The sequence below is a fragment of the Talpa occidentalis genome, unplaced genomic scaffold, assembly GCF_014898055.3.
Source record: "Talpa occidentalis isolate TD23 unplaced genomic scaffold, MPIMG_talOcc4v2.1 talOcc4.2, whole genome shotgun sequence".
Lineage (NCBI taxonomy): Eukaryota > Metazoa > Chordata > Mammalia > Eulipotyphla > Talpidae > Talpa > Talpa occidentalis.
In genome coordinates, this window is record NW_023602073.1 from 111,637,351 (window position 1) to 111,653,269 (window position 15,919).

Below are 15,919 nucleotides of genomic sequence, written 5' to 3' on the forward strand. Positions count from 1 at the left end.
ACTTTATCATCATACAAATTTACAGATGGGGAAATTAAGGTTCAGAAACATTACTTTATCAAAATCCCTTGTCTAGAAAGTATCAGACCCCAATAGTGCTTTTCATTCGTAGATATATTTATCGAGAATCAGAAGTAAAAACCCCTCTTTCTGAGAAAGGAAAATTCCAGTAGTTCCTTAAGAAGTAATAAGCTTTATTTAAATCATTTGGACCCAAAAGTACTTTGTTTATTCAAAATGTCTTTGTGATAAAAGTACTTAATTTACAACCTCCATAAACTAAACAAAGAGCTTAGTTAGTTGGCCTAGAGCAAAGGTTACACGTAAAATTTAATATGACTAAGTTCTGTTCTCTTGCAAGTACCAAATTTTTTTTGCTTTGCTTTCCTACCATTTGTATAAAAAGATAACAACTCCCATAATGTCATATGGCTTTACTTAAAAGCCGATCTTTATCCATATAAACCTTTACATTTATATGGATTTGAAGGTCTACAAAATTTGTTCTGGTTATTATGGAAAGTCTTTACATAGTGTAGGAGACAGTGAAAGTTCATAACTGGATTTACCATTAAGAACTGAGGTGATAGATAAGTTTAAAATTAACTCAAAGGTTTCTTTCTCTTTCATGGCCTTAAACTGAACCCTTTTTACACAGTGTATAAATTACTATTATTAACTGGCTTCCCAAAATCCATTCAATTTGTTTTTGATATGCCTTCCTCTACTTCAGAGAACGTACTTGCTTACCATTTGGTTGGTACTTTAGCCTCTTCCCCTGCTTCCTGCCTAGAACCTGGAAGCAACACCTGAAGTAGCAACAATCATTTGGGACAAAGTGTACAAAAACCACAGTACAGAGGGAAGGAGGTATTTCTTTGACAATATCCCTAGTCTGCTGCACCAGACCAGCAATCCCCATTTCTGGACTTTTTAATACAAGATGAAAATTCTTGTTTAAGCCATTATTAATTTTATGTTGAATGAAGCCAAAACACCTTATCATGTGTTCTTCCCAGTGTTTAAAGGACAGCTAAATCAGCTCTCATCTCTCCAATAGTTGAAAAAATTTTAAATATTATTAACAATTTCTACATTTAAAATACAACATGAAACTTTGTTTATTCTCTTAACAACTCATTATAAGGATAGAATACACAGTATTTTAAAAAAATCAAATTCTCAAATTTATAATGTGATTACCAATAAGCATTCAGTAGAAACTGCACTTCCATTTCTATTTGCTGATCTTTTCCAAGACAGCCAGCCAACCTATCACAGGGGTAAATACCCTACGATGTACACTGTTCAATAAATTACATGAGATATTCAACATTTTATTATAAAACAGACTAATCTTCAATGATTTTGCCCAATTGTAGGCTAATATGTAAGTGTTCTGAGTAGATTTAAGGTAAGCTAGTTAAGTCTGGATATTCAGTACGCTAGGTATATTAAATACATTTTCAACTTGAAATATTTTCAGTCATCATGAGTATATCAGATGTAATCCCATCACGAGTAGAGGAAGATCTGCCTTGGGAAATGGTGACTATGATAAGTCTAGTTAACATACATTAATATACATCATATTGGGTTTTTTTAACACACTGATTTTTAAAAGTTTTTTTAAAAGACATATTCCTTTTTCCTATAACAAAAGTTATACATACTCTACTTTTTAAATGTTTTGTCACTTTTTTAAATAGGCAATTTACACATAAAACAAATAAACAGTAAGTCCTCACTTCATGTCATTGATAGGTTCTTGGAAACCATGACTTTAAGCAAAAGAACATATAAGGAAACCAATTTTACCATCAGCTAACTGATACAAAAAATTGTTAAGTTCCTGTGGTATATTTCTAGTCAGAAAAACATCACATTTCCAAATAAAAATATAAAACACTTCTAATTTATATAATCATTTGTATTCACTCATTGTCTAACCTGCTAATTCCAATTCAGAGTCCAGCTGGCTGGAGTCTATCCCCTGGCACTTGAGGGAATAAGGCTGGAACCAGCCATGAACTACCCTTCCATTGCAGGGCATCTCTCTCACAAACACACACACTCACTCAGACTTGGAACAATTGAGATATGCCAATTAATGTGTCAATTATTTAATGTGCATATCTCTGGGATGTCAGAGGAAACTGGAGTACCCCGAGAAAACCCAGACAGGGGGAAAACATACATACTCCACATAGCAGCCCTGTCTAGGAACCATTTTTTTAAATTATCAAAGCTATAATAAAAGAATGATATTCAAGGGCCTCCCCGGTGGCGCAGCGGTTGAGCGCTGGGTTGCGAAGCTGCCCAAAGCCTCTGCAGCGTCGGTTCGATCCCCGGCTGCCGCCGGGCAAGGGTCCCACATGGCGCGCAGACTTCTCCTGCCGCCCTATGCTCCCCTCAGCAGTGTATTTCATCAGTCTGCCTGTTCTGTTCCCCACTCTGTCTCTGGTGAATCCTCTTACCCTCCTGCGCATCTGGCCTGTACCCTGGTTCTTATATAAATAAAATAAATCTTTTTAAAAAAAAAAAACCTGCTGTACAGTCACTTCTCAAATAATATATGATTTTTTAAAGTCTTCCTCTCAACTTAAATTCCCTTCCAATCATTATCAGCAATTTGTTAATACTTCCAGGGCCTGCTTTTGCAGTCAAAGATCACATCCCACTTATCTTTATATCCTCATTACCAATGGCACAATACTTGGCTCAAAGAAAGGGATCAAATGATAAATAGTAAAGGATGGATAGATAGAAAAATGAAAGACAGATAAAAAGAGATTATGGATGGAAATTCAGACAGATGGAAATTCAGACAGAGAATGATGAATGAAATATGGGTAAACTGGTGTTGAGAAGTGACTATATATGACTTAAAATGATAGTCTTTGTTAACTGATCTTTGCATGATCCCTTCCAATTACTCTAATCCTTTATACCATTACCTCTGACTGTAATGAGTGACCTCTGTATACCCTTACTGATAGCATTTTGGATAAGAAAAATAAAAAATTGTAATTACAAATAAATGAACCAGTATTTACATATCTGGGGAGAAATGTGGACCAGAGATTTTATTTCAATCTTTTCAACTATACTATAAACACAGGGACCTCAAATTTGCAGCTAATGTAGTGCCAGATACCAGGTAGAATTTATTAACATATTATATTGATTATAATTCCCTACATGTTGACAGGTAAAATAAATATAATTTCTCTAGAAATGAAAGTAGAAAAATGTTTCCATTGTCTTCCTCCAATACTCAGATTATAAGAAAAATATTAAGATGGAAATGCTAAAAGCAGCACAGGGTAAATACTTTACTGAAGAACTATTAATACTGGTGAAACATTAGATACAACCTAAATATAAACAGGGAATTTATTTATTTTATTAAACCAATGCCCTGTTGAACTCAGGCAATCTGACTCCTGAATTCAGGTCATGCTGATGAAAAGGATAGTAACCCCACAGAATACCAAACTTATAACCTAAAAGACTGAATAAGAGAAATCTTCCATAATGTAGGAGAGGAAGGAGTGGAAAACTTTAAGGGACATAGCAGACAGAGGCCAAAAGGTCAACATCTCTTTAAGTATTCCTGAAGAATAAGAGGCAAACAAAGGGAGAAGAGGAAATAATTGAATAACATGAAATAAAAGTTGCCCTAAAAGAGGGGGCCCACTGAATTGAAAAAGGGAAGAAAAGAAGTAGAAGAAGTACAGCTACTGAGTATCACTTTTAACTTTTGAAATTAAAATTATGTGCATAGGATACATATGCAGAAACTAAATAATTTATAAAAGACAGGACACAGGAAACATAGCCTTATTATGCTAAAAAAAAAAATTTTCTAGACAGACTTTGGAAAATTTTAGAATGCATGAAAAATCCTGAGATACCAGAGAGTGACAAAACAAGTCTCCAATAAAGAAACTGCCCATGAACAACAAGAAATGCCAGAAGACATGAAGCAATGGTTTTGAGTTCTGAGACAAAAATTATTCCTAATATAGAATTCTATATTCAGCCAAACTATCAAACAAGAATTACATTACCAGACATGCAAGAACTCAGAAAATCTACATATCCTAGATGAAAAAGCTACTCAAAAAGATGTCCTCAGGTCCTCCCCTGGTGGCACAGCGGTTGGGCGCCGGGCTGCGAGGCTGGCAGCAGCCTCTGCAGCGCCGGTTCGTTCCCAGGCCACCGGCGAGGATCCCAGGGAAAAAAAAAAAAAAAAAGATGTCCTCAACTAAACAAAATCCAAGGAAAACTATGTGAGCTATAAAGGAAAAATATTCGCCAAATATGACGTAGAAATCCTGAAGAAAAGGCAACATAAATAAGATCCATTAGGTCTTACTACCTGAAGACTACTTAAAGTAGCACTTATTTAATATGCAAGATTACTTATCTATCTTTATGAGTCTCAATATACTAATTCACTCAGGGCCTCCCTGGTGGCGCAGGGGGTTGACCTCCACGCTGTGAAGCTGTCTGCAGCCTCTGCAGCACGGGTTTGATCCCAGCCAGGTGGCGAGAATCCCACATGGCGCAGGAGACCTCTCCTGTCTGGCCCGCTGCTCCCCTCAGCAGTGTATTTCATCAGTCTGCCTGTTCTGTTCCCCACTCTGTCTCTGGTGAATCCTCTTACCCTCCTGCGCATCTGGCCTGTACCCTGGTTCTTGTATAAATAGATAAATCTTTAAAAAATATATATATATACACTAATTCCTAATTCACTCAGCAATAAATAAATGAATTTTAGATCCATAATATTTTAAGACTATTGATTTCCAATGTTCATTTTTTAAATCAACCCACAGACAAAAAACAATGAATGAACCAGGATACTACTAAAATTATATGCAAAAAACACAGATGGACAAAAGGAGGAGATACGTATTTTTCCTTAACATCCACATCAGGAAGCCCACAGCTGATATCCAAGTTTATAAATCAAGAAAAAAAAAAATTTAAGCTTAGAATTTAAACTTAAATAAAATAATTATCATGAAAATATTTGCCAGTTTTTTTAATTAACAAAGGAAATAAATGTGAAAGTTGAGATGGGTAAAGGAAAAACAGGAGGTTGTAAGATTTCACAAAATTGCTCAGTCTGTTGGAGGGAAAGGATGTCCTGAACAAAGTCCACAAATAGATTTTATAGATCCCACCCCTATCCCAGACCAAAGAGATCCAAGACACTAAGGACTACAAAATCCCATAATGTCATCACCACCAAATCGAGGACTGCTGGGAACTGAGGGTGGAGTTAGGCAGCCAGGGTTGATCTATAACCAGACATGTGGGTCTTGGAGGCCCTTGGTTTTTCGCTGGCTTTCAGTGTGCAATTGGGGTTCCAGCTCAGTGGAACTGGTAGGACTCATTCACCAACTGAACTCTCTTTCTGCCTGAGTTATTCGTTTCTTCATTAACCTTTTTGTGTGTGCCTGCAGTTGAGTCCCTTTTAAGCATGGAGTAAGGACCCAGTCAGGCCAATCCATTTCACATTGGGGTTGCCCTGTACAGTCTGGTGCCCAACAGATTGCCCTATAACAAGTCTTTTAATGAAAAAGCAACAGAAACTGTCTAAAAAAGAATTATATTCTTTAAAGTTATGATGGTAAGCACCAGCAAAATTTAAAACTAAAATAGTTAACATTAGCTGCCTCGGAAAAGTGAAGGGGCCTTGAATGTGGACAGCAAAAGAAAAGCTTTTGCTTTTCATTTTATATACAATTGTACTGTTGGAGTTTTTAAACCATGTGCTACTATATTTGATAATTTTAATAGTATAAAAATAAAATTATTTCCACTTTAACACAAATAACACGATAAAGATCAACTACTGAGAAAGTTAACAGAATCGTGATTATCTAAGTTACACAAGCTCAACTTACAAATAACTTTTTAGAAGAAAGGAACTTTGAATTTTTTTTTTTAATTTGTTACTAAATCTGAAACAGGAAGATTAACTCAGTGTTTAGGTCATTCTTAAAATGCAATTAAAATAATTAGATTGCAAAAGGGGGAAAGGGGAAAGAAAAGTACTTTTGTAAAAAGCAGCATACTTTTAGACTTCAGACAATCTGGTACTTTCATGGGTAAGTTTATTTAACAATCATAACAAAAATAACTTTCCTACCAGAAGACATAAGTAACCCACCTTTAAAAGTTTTACCTTATTTTTCTGGCAGTCGACTTAACGTTGTGTTCAAATGTAAGTATCTACTAATATATACAACATCTGAACCAGGTTTTGGTCTGTGGCCACAAAACAAACGCAGGTACCTAACTTACTTGGTAATTAAATCCATTTCCTAATCACAATTAGTTTAGTGAATGAGATCATCAACCTGAAAGTGTCACTGAAATATTTTAAATAGAAAATGCACAACAGGGGCCCTCCCCCGTGGTGCAGCAGGTTGAGCGCAGAGCTGTGAAGCTGTCCACAGCCTCTGCAGCATGGGTTCGATTCCCAGCCAGCCAGGGAGATACCCACATGGCGCGGCAGACCTCTCATGTCTCACCGGCCGCTTCCCTCGGCAATGTCTTCGGTCCGTCTGCCTGTTCTCCTCCCAGCTCTGTCTCTGGTGACTCCTCTTACCCTCCCGTGCCTCTGGCCTGTACCCCAATTCTTGTTTGCATAAATAAATCTTGAAAAAAAGAAAATGCACAACAGGTTTAAAGTCTCTATAAGGAAGGTGTTTTCCTTTAACAAAATTTACTGGATTAGAAATTAAAGATACAACACCACCAATTGTTTCAGTACTTTACAGGTTTTTATTTCTCTTTGATACATCATTCACTTCTAGATAAGAACTCAAACCCTCAACAACAACAACAACAACAAAAAACTGCTGCACATTTGTATCCTGAATTACATCCTGTCATCTCTCTTGAGACTCTCTTTTATCCAACACAATGCATGCTCAAAACGGCTATTACAGGAAGTGTTGGACTATCAGCTATTTATAAATGGACAAAAATCTTTAAATAGCTGTGTCAGGTACCTCTTTATGGTTCTAGACATGAAGACTACCTGTTTTTGGAGAAATGGTTATGTTAGCAATTGAGAATATTAAAATGCTCTCTGAAAAGGCAAGTGTTTTGTCACTTTGTTCTGTAATCCAAAAGCAGCATTAACATGACACCATCACATCACAAGGTAACAAACAAGCTGATCTTTAAAAACACATTATCACATTCTAATTGTTTAACAGGAAAAAAATTTCAAATTGTAATAAAATACACTGCCTGAAAGTCTCCTATATTGATGTCTAACCTCAGTGCATTCCTTGAGCATTTGTTAAACAAATGCACAATTTAACTTTTTAGCCAGCATATCCAGTTCAAAAATAAAAATACACAAAACTAAAAATTCTCAATTCATCAATACTGACATCCATTATTTAAAAAACTTTCTGTAGATCTACAGTAACTTACACTTCCTATAGCAAACCAATAATTCATTTTCATATATTAATATTTTTAAAGCCTTAACATCTCTTCCTTATTTTAAAATCCCCGCCCCCAGTTTTTATAGACCTTGTACATTACCGTATTAGTGAATCATTTCAAGACATGAATTCCAAAGGTAACTAGCTTCCAGGAATTTAACTTACAAATATTTGTGCTATACTAATATGCACAAAATATTGTACCTAGTAGGATATTCACTGCAGTGTTAGCACTAGCAGAGGACTGGAGAAAGCCTAAATATCCACCAAGAGGGATGATTAAATAATGTTTGTCATTATTACATTGTGAATCTTTTTATGTACATACATTATTAACCACATGCATTTTTCCTAACAAAACAATTCTTTTTAAAAGTAATCAAATATCCTTGATTCCATTCACAAATTGACAGTTTTTCAGTATTGGTTTGTTTTCAATCTATTTCAGCCTCAAAATTTCTCCTATAACTTGAAAGATGACTTGAGTTTTCCTACTTCATTCACGCACTCCTTCATTCATACATTTTTATTAAAAGGTCACTTCATGAACTTGAGAATTTTAAATGTGTTGCTAAGCCACTTGATTCAAAAACTCTAAGCCTGCATAGTCCCATAGGACAACTACCAGATCAAGAAATGTCCTAAAATGTTTGAATGCTGACATTTTCTAAACATCTACCAAATAGCTAGTAAAAGCACAGAAGACATTATTACAGTCCAGCAATTCTAAAACAGCTGTCCTAAAAGAAAAAAATGCTTAATAATTCAAAAACATCTACCTTTGTTTCTTATCAACCTATCAAATGTATAGATTATCTTTAAAAGCAGCATATTTCTTAAAAAAAAAAAAAAAAAAGCACTAGACCTAGTTAGTGCTATTGAAATATCTGCAGTTAATCACTTGTTTCATACATAACTGTATTTCAGGCTTTCAAAACAATTACTGAGGGCCTCCCCGGTGGCGCAGTGGTTGAGCGCTGGGTTGCGAAGCTGCCCGCAGCCTCTGCAGCGCCAGTTCGATCCCCGGCTGCTCCCCGGCCACCAGAGGAGGGTCCCACATGGCGCGCAGACCTCTCCTGCCGCCCGCTGCTCCCCTCAGCAGTGTACTTCGGTCCTTCTGCCTGCTCTGCCACCCGCTCTGGCTCTGGTGAATTCTCTCACCCTCCCGCGCTTCTGACTGTACCCAGTGCATGTATAAACAAAACAAACAAATAAATAAATAAAAACATGCCTCTATAAAAATTAAAAAAAAAATTTACAAAACAATTACTGAAACACAGCTTTTGAGGAAAAGTAAATAAAACTATTAAGAATTTTGATTTGCTTTTAAGATCAGTGAAACATGTTGACCAATTTAGGGATTGTTTTTGATTTAATAAAAATTTTGAGTATATTTTATGCACAACTCTATACAAAGCATTGGAAATAAAATGACATCCCATTTGTAGCTAATAATTATGGGCAGACTAATATCAATGATAGTGATATTACACACATAAGAGAGGCAAAAGCACAGTTAACAAGTATACTGGGTGAATAAGGAAAGGCTTCCGAAGAAAAGCTACTTCACTTTGATGTTGAACCATGTGCAGGGAGCTTGCCAGTTTTATAGGGATGAGAAGAGCAGAGGAATGACAGGACAATACCACTCTAGGTTAAATGTACAAAAGAGAAAAATGAGATAACAAAAGAATTTAGAAAGTTCTAGAAAATATGAGTTCAATGCTACAGAAGTATATGAGCTCAGTGGGGGTGGGGATGGGAGAAAGCTTGTAGGAGGTGTAAAGACTCTAGAGACTTAGAAACTTAAGTTTTGGATTGTAATGCAACTTGCCTTATATGCCAAACTAAGGAATTGAGATCAGATCTGACTATATGAGAATGTAGAGAAAATGTAGTTTTCCAAGAAGAGATATGATATGGTATGACACTGGCAACAGCTTGGATCTTGGATTTAATGATGAAAGACTAATGGCAGAGACTAATGCGGCTACCGGGCAAATCAGTGAGATGATGGCCAAAATTGACAGTGAGGATGAAGAGAAATCAGCTGAAAAGCAGCAGCCTCATGTTGTAAAATTTACAGGCCTGCACTCCTACTTTATAAAAATGGCCCTCAAATATGGTATTTTCCCTTCTTCATACTTTTCTGCTATAGATATTCTTTTACATGGAAAGTTTACATCGTAAGATAAGCAATATGGCCTTTTTTTTTTTCTTTGAAGCACAAGTTTATTCTAAAATTCAGACAAGAACTGACACATAAACAACTTTTGTATAAAATAACCCAAATACGGCCCTTGTAACATGTTTTCCCCATTGTATTAGGAAGAAAAATGCATTAGAAAATCCAAGGACTCGGTCAAGAAATATGAATTACAGGTTTGACTTTGTTTTTTGAGGGTTTATTTAGTTTTTTTAAAGATTTATTTTTATTTATTTATACAAGCACTGGGTACAGTCAGAAGCGCGGGAGGGTGAGAGATTTCACCAGAGCCAGAGCGGGGAGCAGAGCAGGTAGAAGGACCGAAGTACACACTGCTGAGGAGAGCAGCGGGCCACAGTAGAGGTCTATGCGCCATGTGGGACCCTCCTCCGGTGCCCGGGGAGCAGCCAGGGATCGAACCGGTGCTGCAGAGGCTGTGGGCAGCTTTGCAACCCAGTGCTCAACCGCTGCACTGCCGGGGAGGCCCTAGGTTTGACTTTGATGGGAAGCTATGGACATGACAATCTCTCAAGGATTTGGTTTTCTCATTTATAAGAGGAAATTAAACTAGATAATTTAAAACTCCTGAAAGTTATAAAATGCTATGATCACACTGATACATCTTTAATGTATCATCTATTTCAACATTCTAAATGAGAAAAATCCATCAAAAATAGGCAGAGACTTTATCCATTTACCTTTATGTATCTTCTACATGTACCTACTACATTTGTGAAGGAGTTCATGACATACATTAAGACAAACAGTCACCAACTACACATATAGAACCCTAAGGCAAAACTGAAACTCTGCAAGATGTCACTGTCAGCCATTTCCCTTTCAATTACTAAGAATTTTTCAAAATCATATCCAAAAAGGAGCACTTTTATTAGAATGACTCAAAAGACAATTTGCATGTCTGCAAATTGAATAGTAGTAGTGTTGGGTTTAACAGTTTTCAGATATAATTCTATCCTATGGAATTATGTTTGAACCTCTGACTGACAAAAGAACCTTTTAAACAATACTCCTTTATCAGTCAAACCAAAAAGCATTTCAACCATGAAAACTAGGGTCTTGAGATTTATAACCAAAAACTCATGTGTTGACTTTTAAGTATTACTGAAAAACAGTATTACAAATTCCTGCACATACTAAGTTTAGAAATATTCCGAAATTTTTCCCCACTTCAATATTAACTTCTAAGGCCCATTTAAGGAAGAAAAAAAAAAAAAAGAAAGAAAGAAAGAAAGAAAAAAAAAGATCCTTCCTTCAAAACAAAAACATAGAATGATGTCTTTATTAATGGTGAAAAACCCAGATGTAAAGCCTGCATTTCCAATCTATTAAATTTTACACAGCATAATAGAGCCTAAGTTAAAGTCATGTTTCAAGGAAATTATTCAAGCCATTCTAACATTTTGTACATTGTAATATTAAACTGTAAGCAGAGGCTTATGTTTTTTTTACATTACTTCTTCCAGTGTTAGTTCCAAAGATTTCAACAATTATGTTACATGGTGCATTACACACACCAGAATTTTTTTTATCAATGTGATTTTTTTCTTGCTCCCTAAAACAGCATGATGCATTTTTCTGAGTTAATGAGGAAAGAACTAAATTGCATTTTACCATGATCAGAGTGTAAAATCCTTTACTATACAAATGTGTATCACAGTTTAAACCATTACTAAACCTTTTTGTTCTTGATATCAATGAAGAAAAAAACTAATCCTGCTACAAAACCACATGAGATGTGCGTTTTTACTGTAAAAAAAGCCAAAAATCTCAACTAGACACTTGGTCCAAGAAAGAATGTTTATATTGAGATTTTTCTTACTTATGTGTGATTTAAAGTACTTCTTTCAGATCTAAAGGTTTTTTTTAACAGCATTTAAGATAAACTGGTGTTATGCTACTAAAACTTTATTCTAATCAAACAAATTTCACTCAAGAAGGAAGTGTATTAGAATCAAGAACTTTATTGGAAGGGGAAATAGTCAAAAAGAACAAGCAGCAGCAGGAATTAATCATCTGGTTTTGTTGTAGTCAAATACAATTCAGAGCAGAATTTTCATTTTTTCTCTAAGTATCGGTTAGTAAAAGAAAGCTATTTTAAGAAAAAAAAAAAAGTAATACATTTAAAAAATTCCAGCTCCGATTATCTTATAAAAAGTTGGCATGATTTAAAAAAATGATTTGTTTTGAAAAGCCATTGTTCAACTAAGAAAACCAGATGTGCTGTCCCCAAACATAGCTGATAAGGTACTCCAAGGGCCACCAGTATAACAAAACACAGTTACAGAATCTCACATTCCAAAAATAGCATTCAGGTACACCTGGGAATTCATAAGAAAAGTTTACAGACAAATGAAAACTATGGGGGAAGGGGGAGACTGTTCAGTTAAACAAGAGAAAAACTACAGTTTTTACAGTTTTACAGTTAGAATCCTTTACGTTTGTATAGTACTTTGTAATTCTCATGATTCCTTGTGATTAAAACAAAATAAAGTTGTGCTTTTTCCTACCCCATATGTAATTAACGCGCGCACTCACACACACCCTACTTTGGTCTAGAATTCATAAATCAACCATGCCAATTACAACAGAGCACACAGCATAGTAGGCAGCACTTGGAATCTTACTAACGTCGTTGTGGCTGATACTCAGTTTTTTCAGAAATGATCCGCTATGATCCCAAACACTCTTTCATGAAAGTTTGACCATCTTTAAAGTCTAACCCGGACAGGCACATCTTGCTGGTTATTTAACTCTGGCGGGGGGGGGTAGTTGGGGGGGTGTTCCTGCCAGGATGGGCTGTGAGGCGGCAACCGGCTTACACCCACCTCGGCAGGCATCGAGCTGGCTCCACCTGTCCCGCAGCAGGCGCCCACCTGCCCTCCAGGGAAGGACAGGAGTTCTCAAGGCGTCACCTAGCGCTTCTCCTAAAAGAACCACCGTAAGGGGCTCCTACCCTACCCCTCCACTCCCGGGAAACAAAGGTTCAGGCCCTGCGGTGTCCCTCGGCATCGCGTTCTGGACAACCTGGGCGCACGATACACCCCGGCACGAAATCGCCGGCAGAGGATGGAGCGCGGGACGTAATTAACACACGAGGGGGGCGGGGGGAGAAAACGCGGAGAACTCGGCGAACTCTGAAGTTCCGCGGGTAAAACGCGGTCTCTCAGGAGACCCCACATTCGAGGGAAGGCGCGGAACGGAGAATGTGAGAAAGCGAAATCTCGGGAAGAGGAAGAGTCCAGAAGTGGCCGCGGGGACGACCCGGGGGTGGGGGGGCCTCCTGGCCCCCAGAGCAGCAGCGCCCGGCGCCTCAAGGCGGGGCGGCGACGAGGACCCCGGCGCTCGGCCGCCCGACGGCTCCGCGAGGTTTCAAACGGCCGCCCCCGGGAGGCGCTCAGCCGATTGGAAGTTCCACGACGGCCGTCACCAGCCCAGGGCCCGCGCGGCAACTCCGCGGCGGGGCTCCCCAGCCCTCCGCGCCGCCCCGGGAGACCAGACCCCCCCCAGCCCCGCCTCCCGCCGAGGTCCCAGCTCGAGTCCCGCCGCCGGCTCCGAGCACGCGAGGGGCGCCCGCCGGGACGGGACCGCCGACCCCGGCCCGGCTGCGCCGCGGGAGTTGGAGGGGCGCGACGGGGCCGCGCGGGGGGCAGGCGGGACCGGGCTTCCCCGGGGCGCCCCGGGACGCGGCCCCGCTCCCCTCCCCCGCCTCGCCCCCCCGGCACGGCCCGCTCGGGCGCGACCCACCCATCCTGCGCGGGCGCGGGCAGGGCGAGGACCCGCGCGAGGACCCGAGCGAGCTGCTCCCCCGCCCCTGCTCTTACCCATCTTTCCGCCTCGCCTTGTAGACGTGCCCGTAGGTGCCGCGTCCCACTTTGCACCCTTCGTACTCAAACAAATCCTCCACCCGCTCCCGCTCCGCCGCCAGCTTCGCCTTGAAATCATAATCCATTGTCTGCTTCCCCCATAGAGGCACCGGGACGCGGGGGCCGCCGCCGCTCAGTCCCTCCTCCTCCTCCTCCCCCCGCGACCGCCGCTCCACTTCTCAACAGCCGCCTCTCGGGCGCGCGCGCGCCGCCCGCCGCCCCGCGGTCTGCCTTCAGCAAGGGACTCCTCGGCGGCCACGGCAGCCACCTCCTCCACCTCCTCCTCCTCCTCCTCCGCGGCGGCAGCGGCAGCGGCTCCCGCAGGCAGCCCCAGTCCCGCCTCCCCCTTTCATTTCCTTGTTTTGGAACCTGGTGGGCCGCGCCGCCGCTTCCTCGAGCTCATTAACAAACCAACCCGCCCGCCCCGAGATCGCGAAGGCTCCTGGGAAATGTAGTTCCCGAGGCCTCAGCAAGAGTAGGCGTTGTGCCAGAGTATGAAATACAGCTCCCAGGTTGCCTTGGGCCGCTTCAGCCTCGCCCCCTCAGGGCATGCACGCCTGCGCAGTGGGGCTGCCCCTCCCCCTCAGGTAGCTCTGGACCGCCAGTTCCTGTGGAGGTAGAAAGCTCAAAGTTATAGGGCGTTTTCTGTGAGCCCCTGAGAGCTGATGGAAAGAAGCCCCCGGTGCCGGCATGAAGGGGGCACGCCACCTCCGGTGCCCCCAGGCGAGAAAGTATTTGGCAAGCGCTTGCCCCGAAGTTTGCGCTAGTGGTTTGCGAGACGGGCACCGCGGTTGGGACAGTTGTATTGTGGAGGGTTTGTTTTTCATGGCTATTGGTCCGCCTGTTGCCCCGCCCCCACCCAGCCGCTCATTGGCTGAGACTGGAGAATGACGTTCTCGTCGGTGCGTGGGTATCCCCAGGCTTTGGCTTCTTTCCCGCTCTTGATTGGTTATTGGATGTGCTCGGTCCTTCCTGATAGGTCAGTCCTTTTTCTTTACGATGCAAAAACTGCATTTCAAAAGCTGAAATCTTGGTTTCCTAGTTTCACCATCGGTCTGAGGAGGACGTGAAGCGCCGAAACCTAGCAGCCAGTCACCATTTCTTAGCGCTTTAGGGGGTTTTCACGTTCAAGCTTTGGCCATCTAAGTGTCTGGAAGATGCAGCGTTTTAAAACAAATCATTTGAGTTGGAATGTGTGGGTTTTTAAGGTTTACGTATGAAGGTGAGGTGGTCCTAGAGTATTGAAGGAAGCCTCGTTAATCAAGGTGAACAGTGGTCGCGTAACGTGGCAGATAACTTGTAATACAAACTTAAACATGATGCTCAGGTAGGATTTATATGCCACATTCAGTGGAAGCACATGGGAAGGTAAATGACGTGGTAAGGTGCTTTCAATGGGACCTGCCTGCTTGGTGTTGGAAGAAAAGTAAAAGGAAGGGGGAAGAATGATTTACTTACATCACCTCCTCGGAAACTTGCTCAGATGGTGATGAAGTCAGTCAAAAGTAACGGAGTTCCTCATTTCCAGGCACTATGGCAAGCGCCAGAGATCCTAAGTGAAAAATGGGCCTTTTCTCACCAAGGAACTAAAACCGATTGAAGAACTAGACATGCAACTAAATGAAAAACAAACTGTGTAGGTGTAATGAGCAATGAATGGTAGGCCAGGAGGACATGGAGGAGTCAGGGTCGGCTTCACAAAGGAGGAAGGATTGAGCCAAATTGTAAACAATGAGTAGAACTGTATTTGGAGGACAAGTGGGAAGGTAGGGAGCAAGGAATTTTTCAGGGAGAAAGGCCTGGGCATAACATTATATATTCTGAGAAATGCAGCTAGGTTGGTCATTATGTTACAGGGCAGGGAGAGGGGCAGCCCAAACCACAAACCTGCCTATTCTATATAGGGTTCTGCCATCCGCTGCATTAACACAAAACATGAGACTTTAATGGGAAGGACTTTAATACAACTAGGAAACAATATAGGAAAGGCAAAGAATCTAGTTTCTAAATCAAGCACCCAAAGTTACCGTCCCCTCGTGGGTAAAACTCCATCCAAATGGGATTGGACCAGAGCAAAGCCCCAAAGCCTGCCACAAGTCTAAAGCATCTTCCAGTGGGGACCCACAGAAAAGGGTCAGAAACAACCAGACAAGCCTGGAAGGAAGAGAGCAAAATCAAAATCAAGATAAAAGCTGCCATTGTCACCTCCCCACGGGTCTCACCCACATCTGTGTCACCCAGTCCACGACCAAAAGACAAGCACAGTTTCTTCACGTGTCTCTAGGCTCCATGTGCCTCCTCCAGGTCTCCTTCTGGCTCCATCCTGCTTCCATCCTCAGTCTACTCTG

The 15,919-nt window shown here is 40.8% G+C and overlaps 1 protein-coding gene across 4 annotated transcripts in view; it reads right to left on the minus strand.

The window, feature by feature from the left end:
* The window catches only part of CDK19 (cyclin dependent kinase 19), a 143,907-nt gene extending 130,077 nt beyond the window's left edge, over positions 1-13,830 (minus strand). Inside the window, exon 1 of one of the 4 annotated variants that reach the window (XM_037520225.2) lies at positions 13,530-13,830. In XM_037520225.2, the coding sequence (XP_037376122.1) occupies positions 13,530-13,657 (128 nt within the window). In that variant the 5' untranslated portion in view covers positions 13,658-13,830. Of the gene's footprint in view, positions 1-12,533; positions 12,807-13,529 lie in introns of those variants that run through there. The other 3 variants (XM_054699110.1, XM_054699108.1, XM_054699111.1) reach the window with 3 other exon arrangements.
* Positions 13,831-15,919: the final 2,089 nt, after the last annotated feature.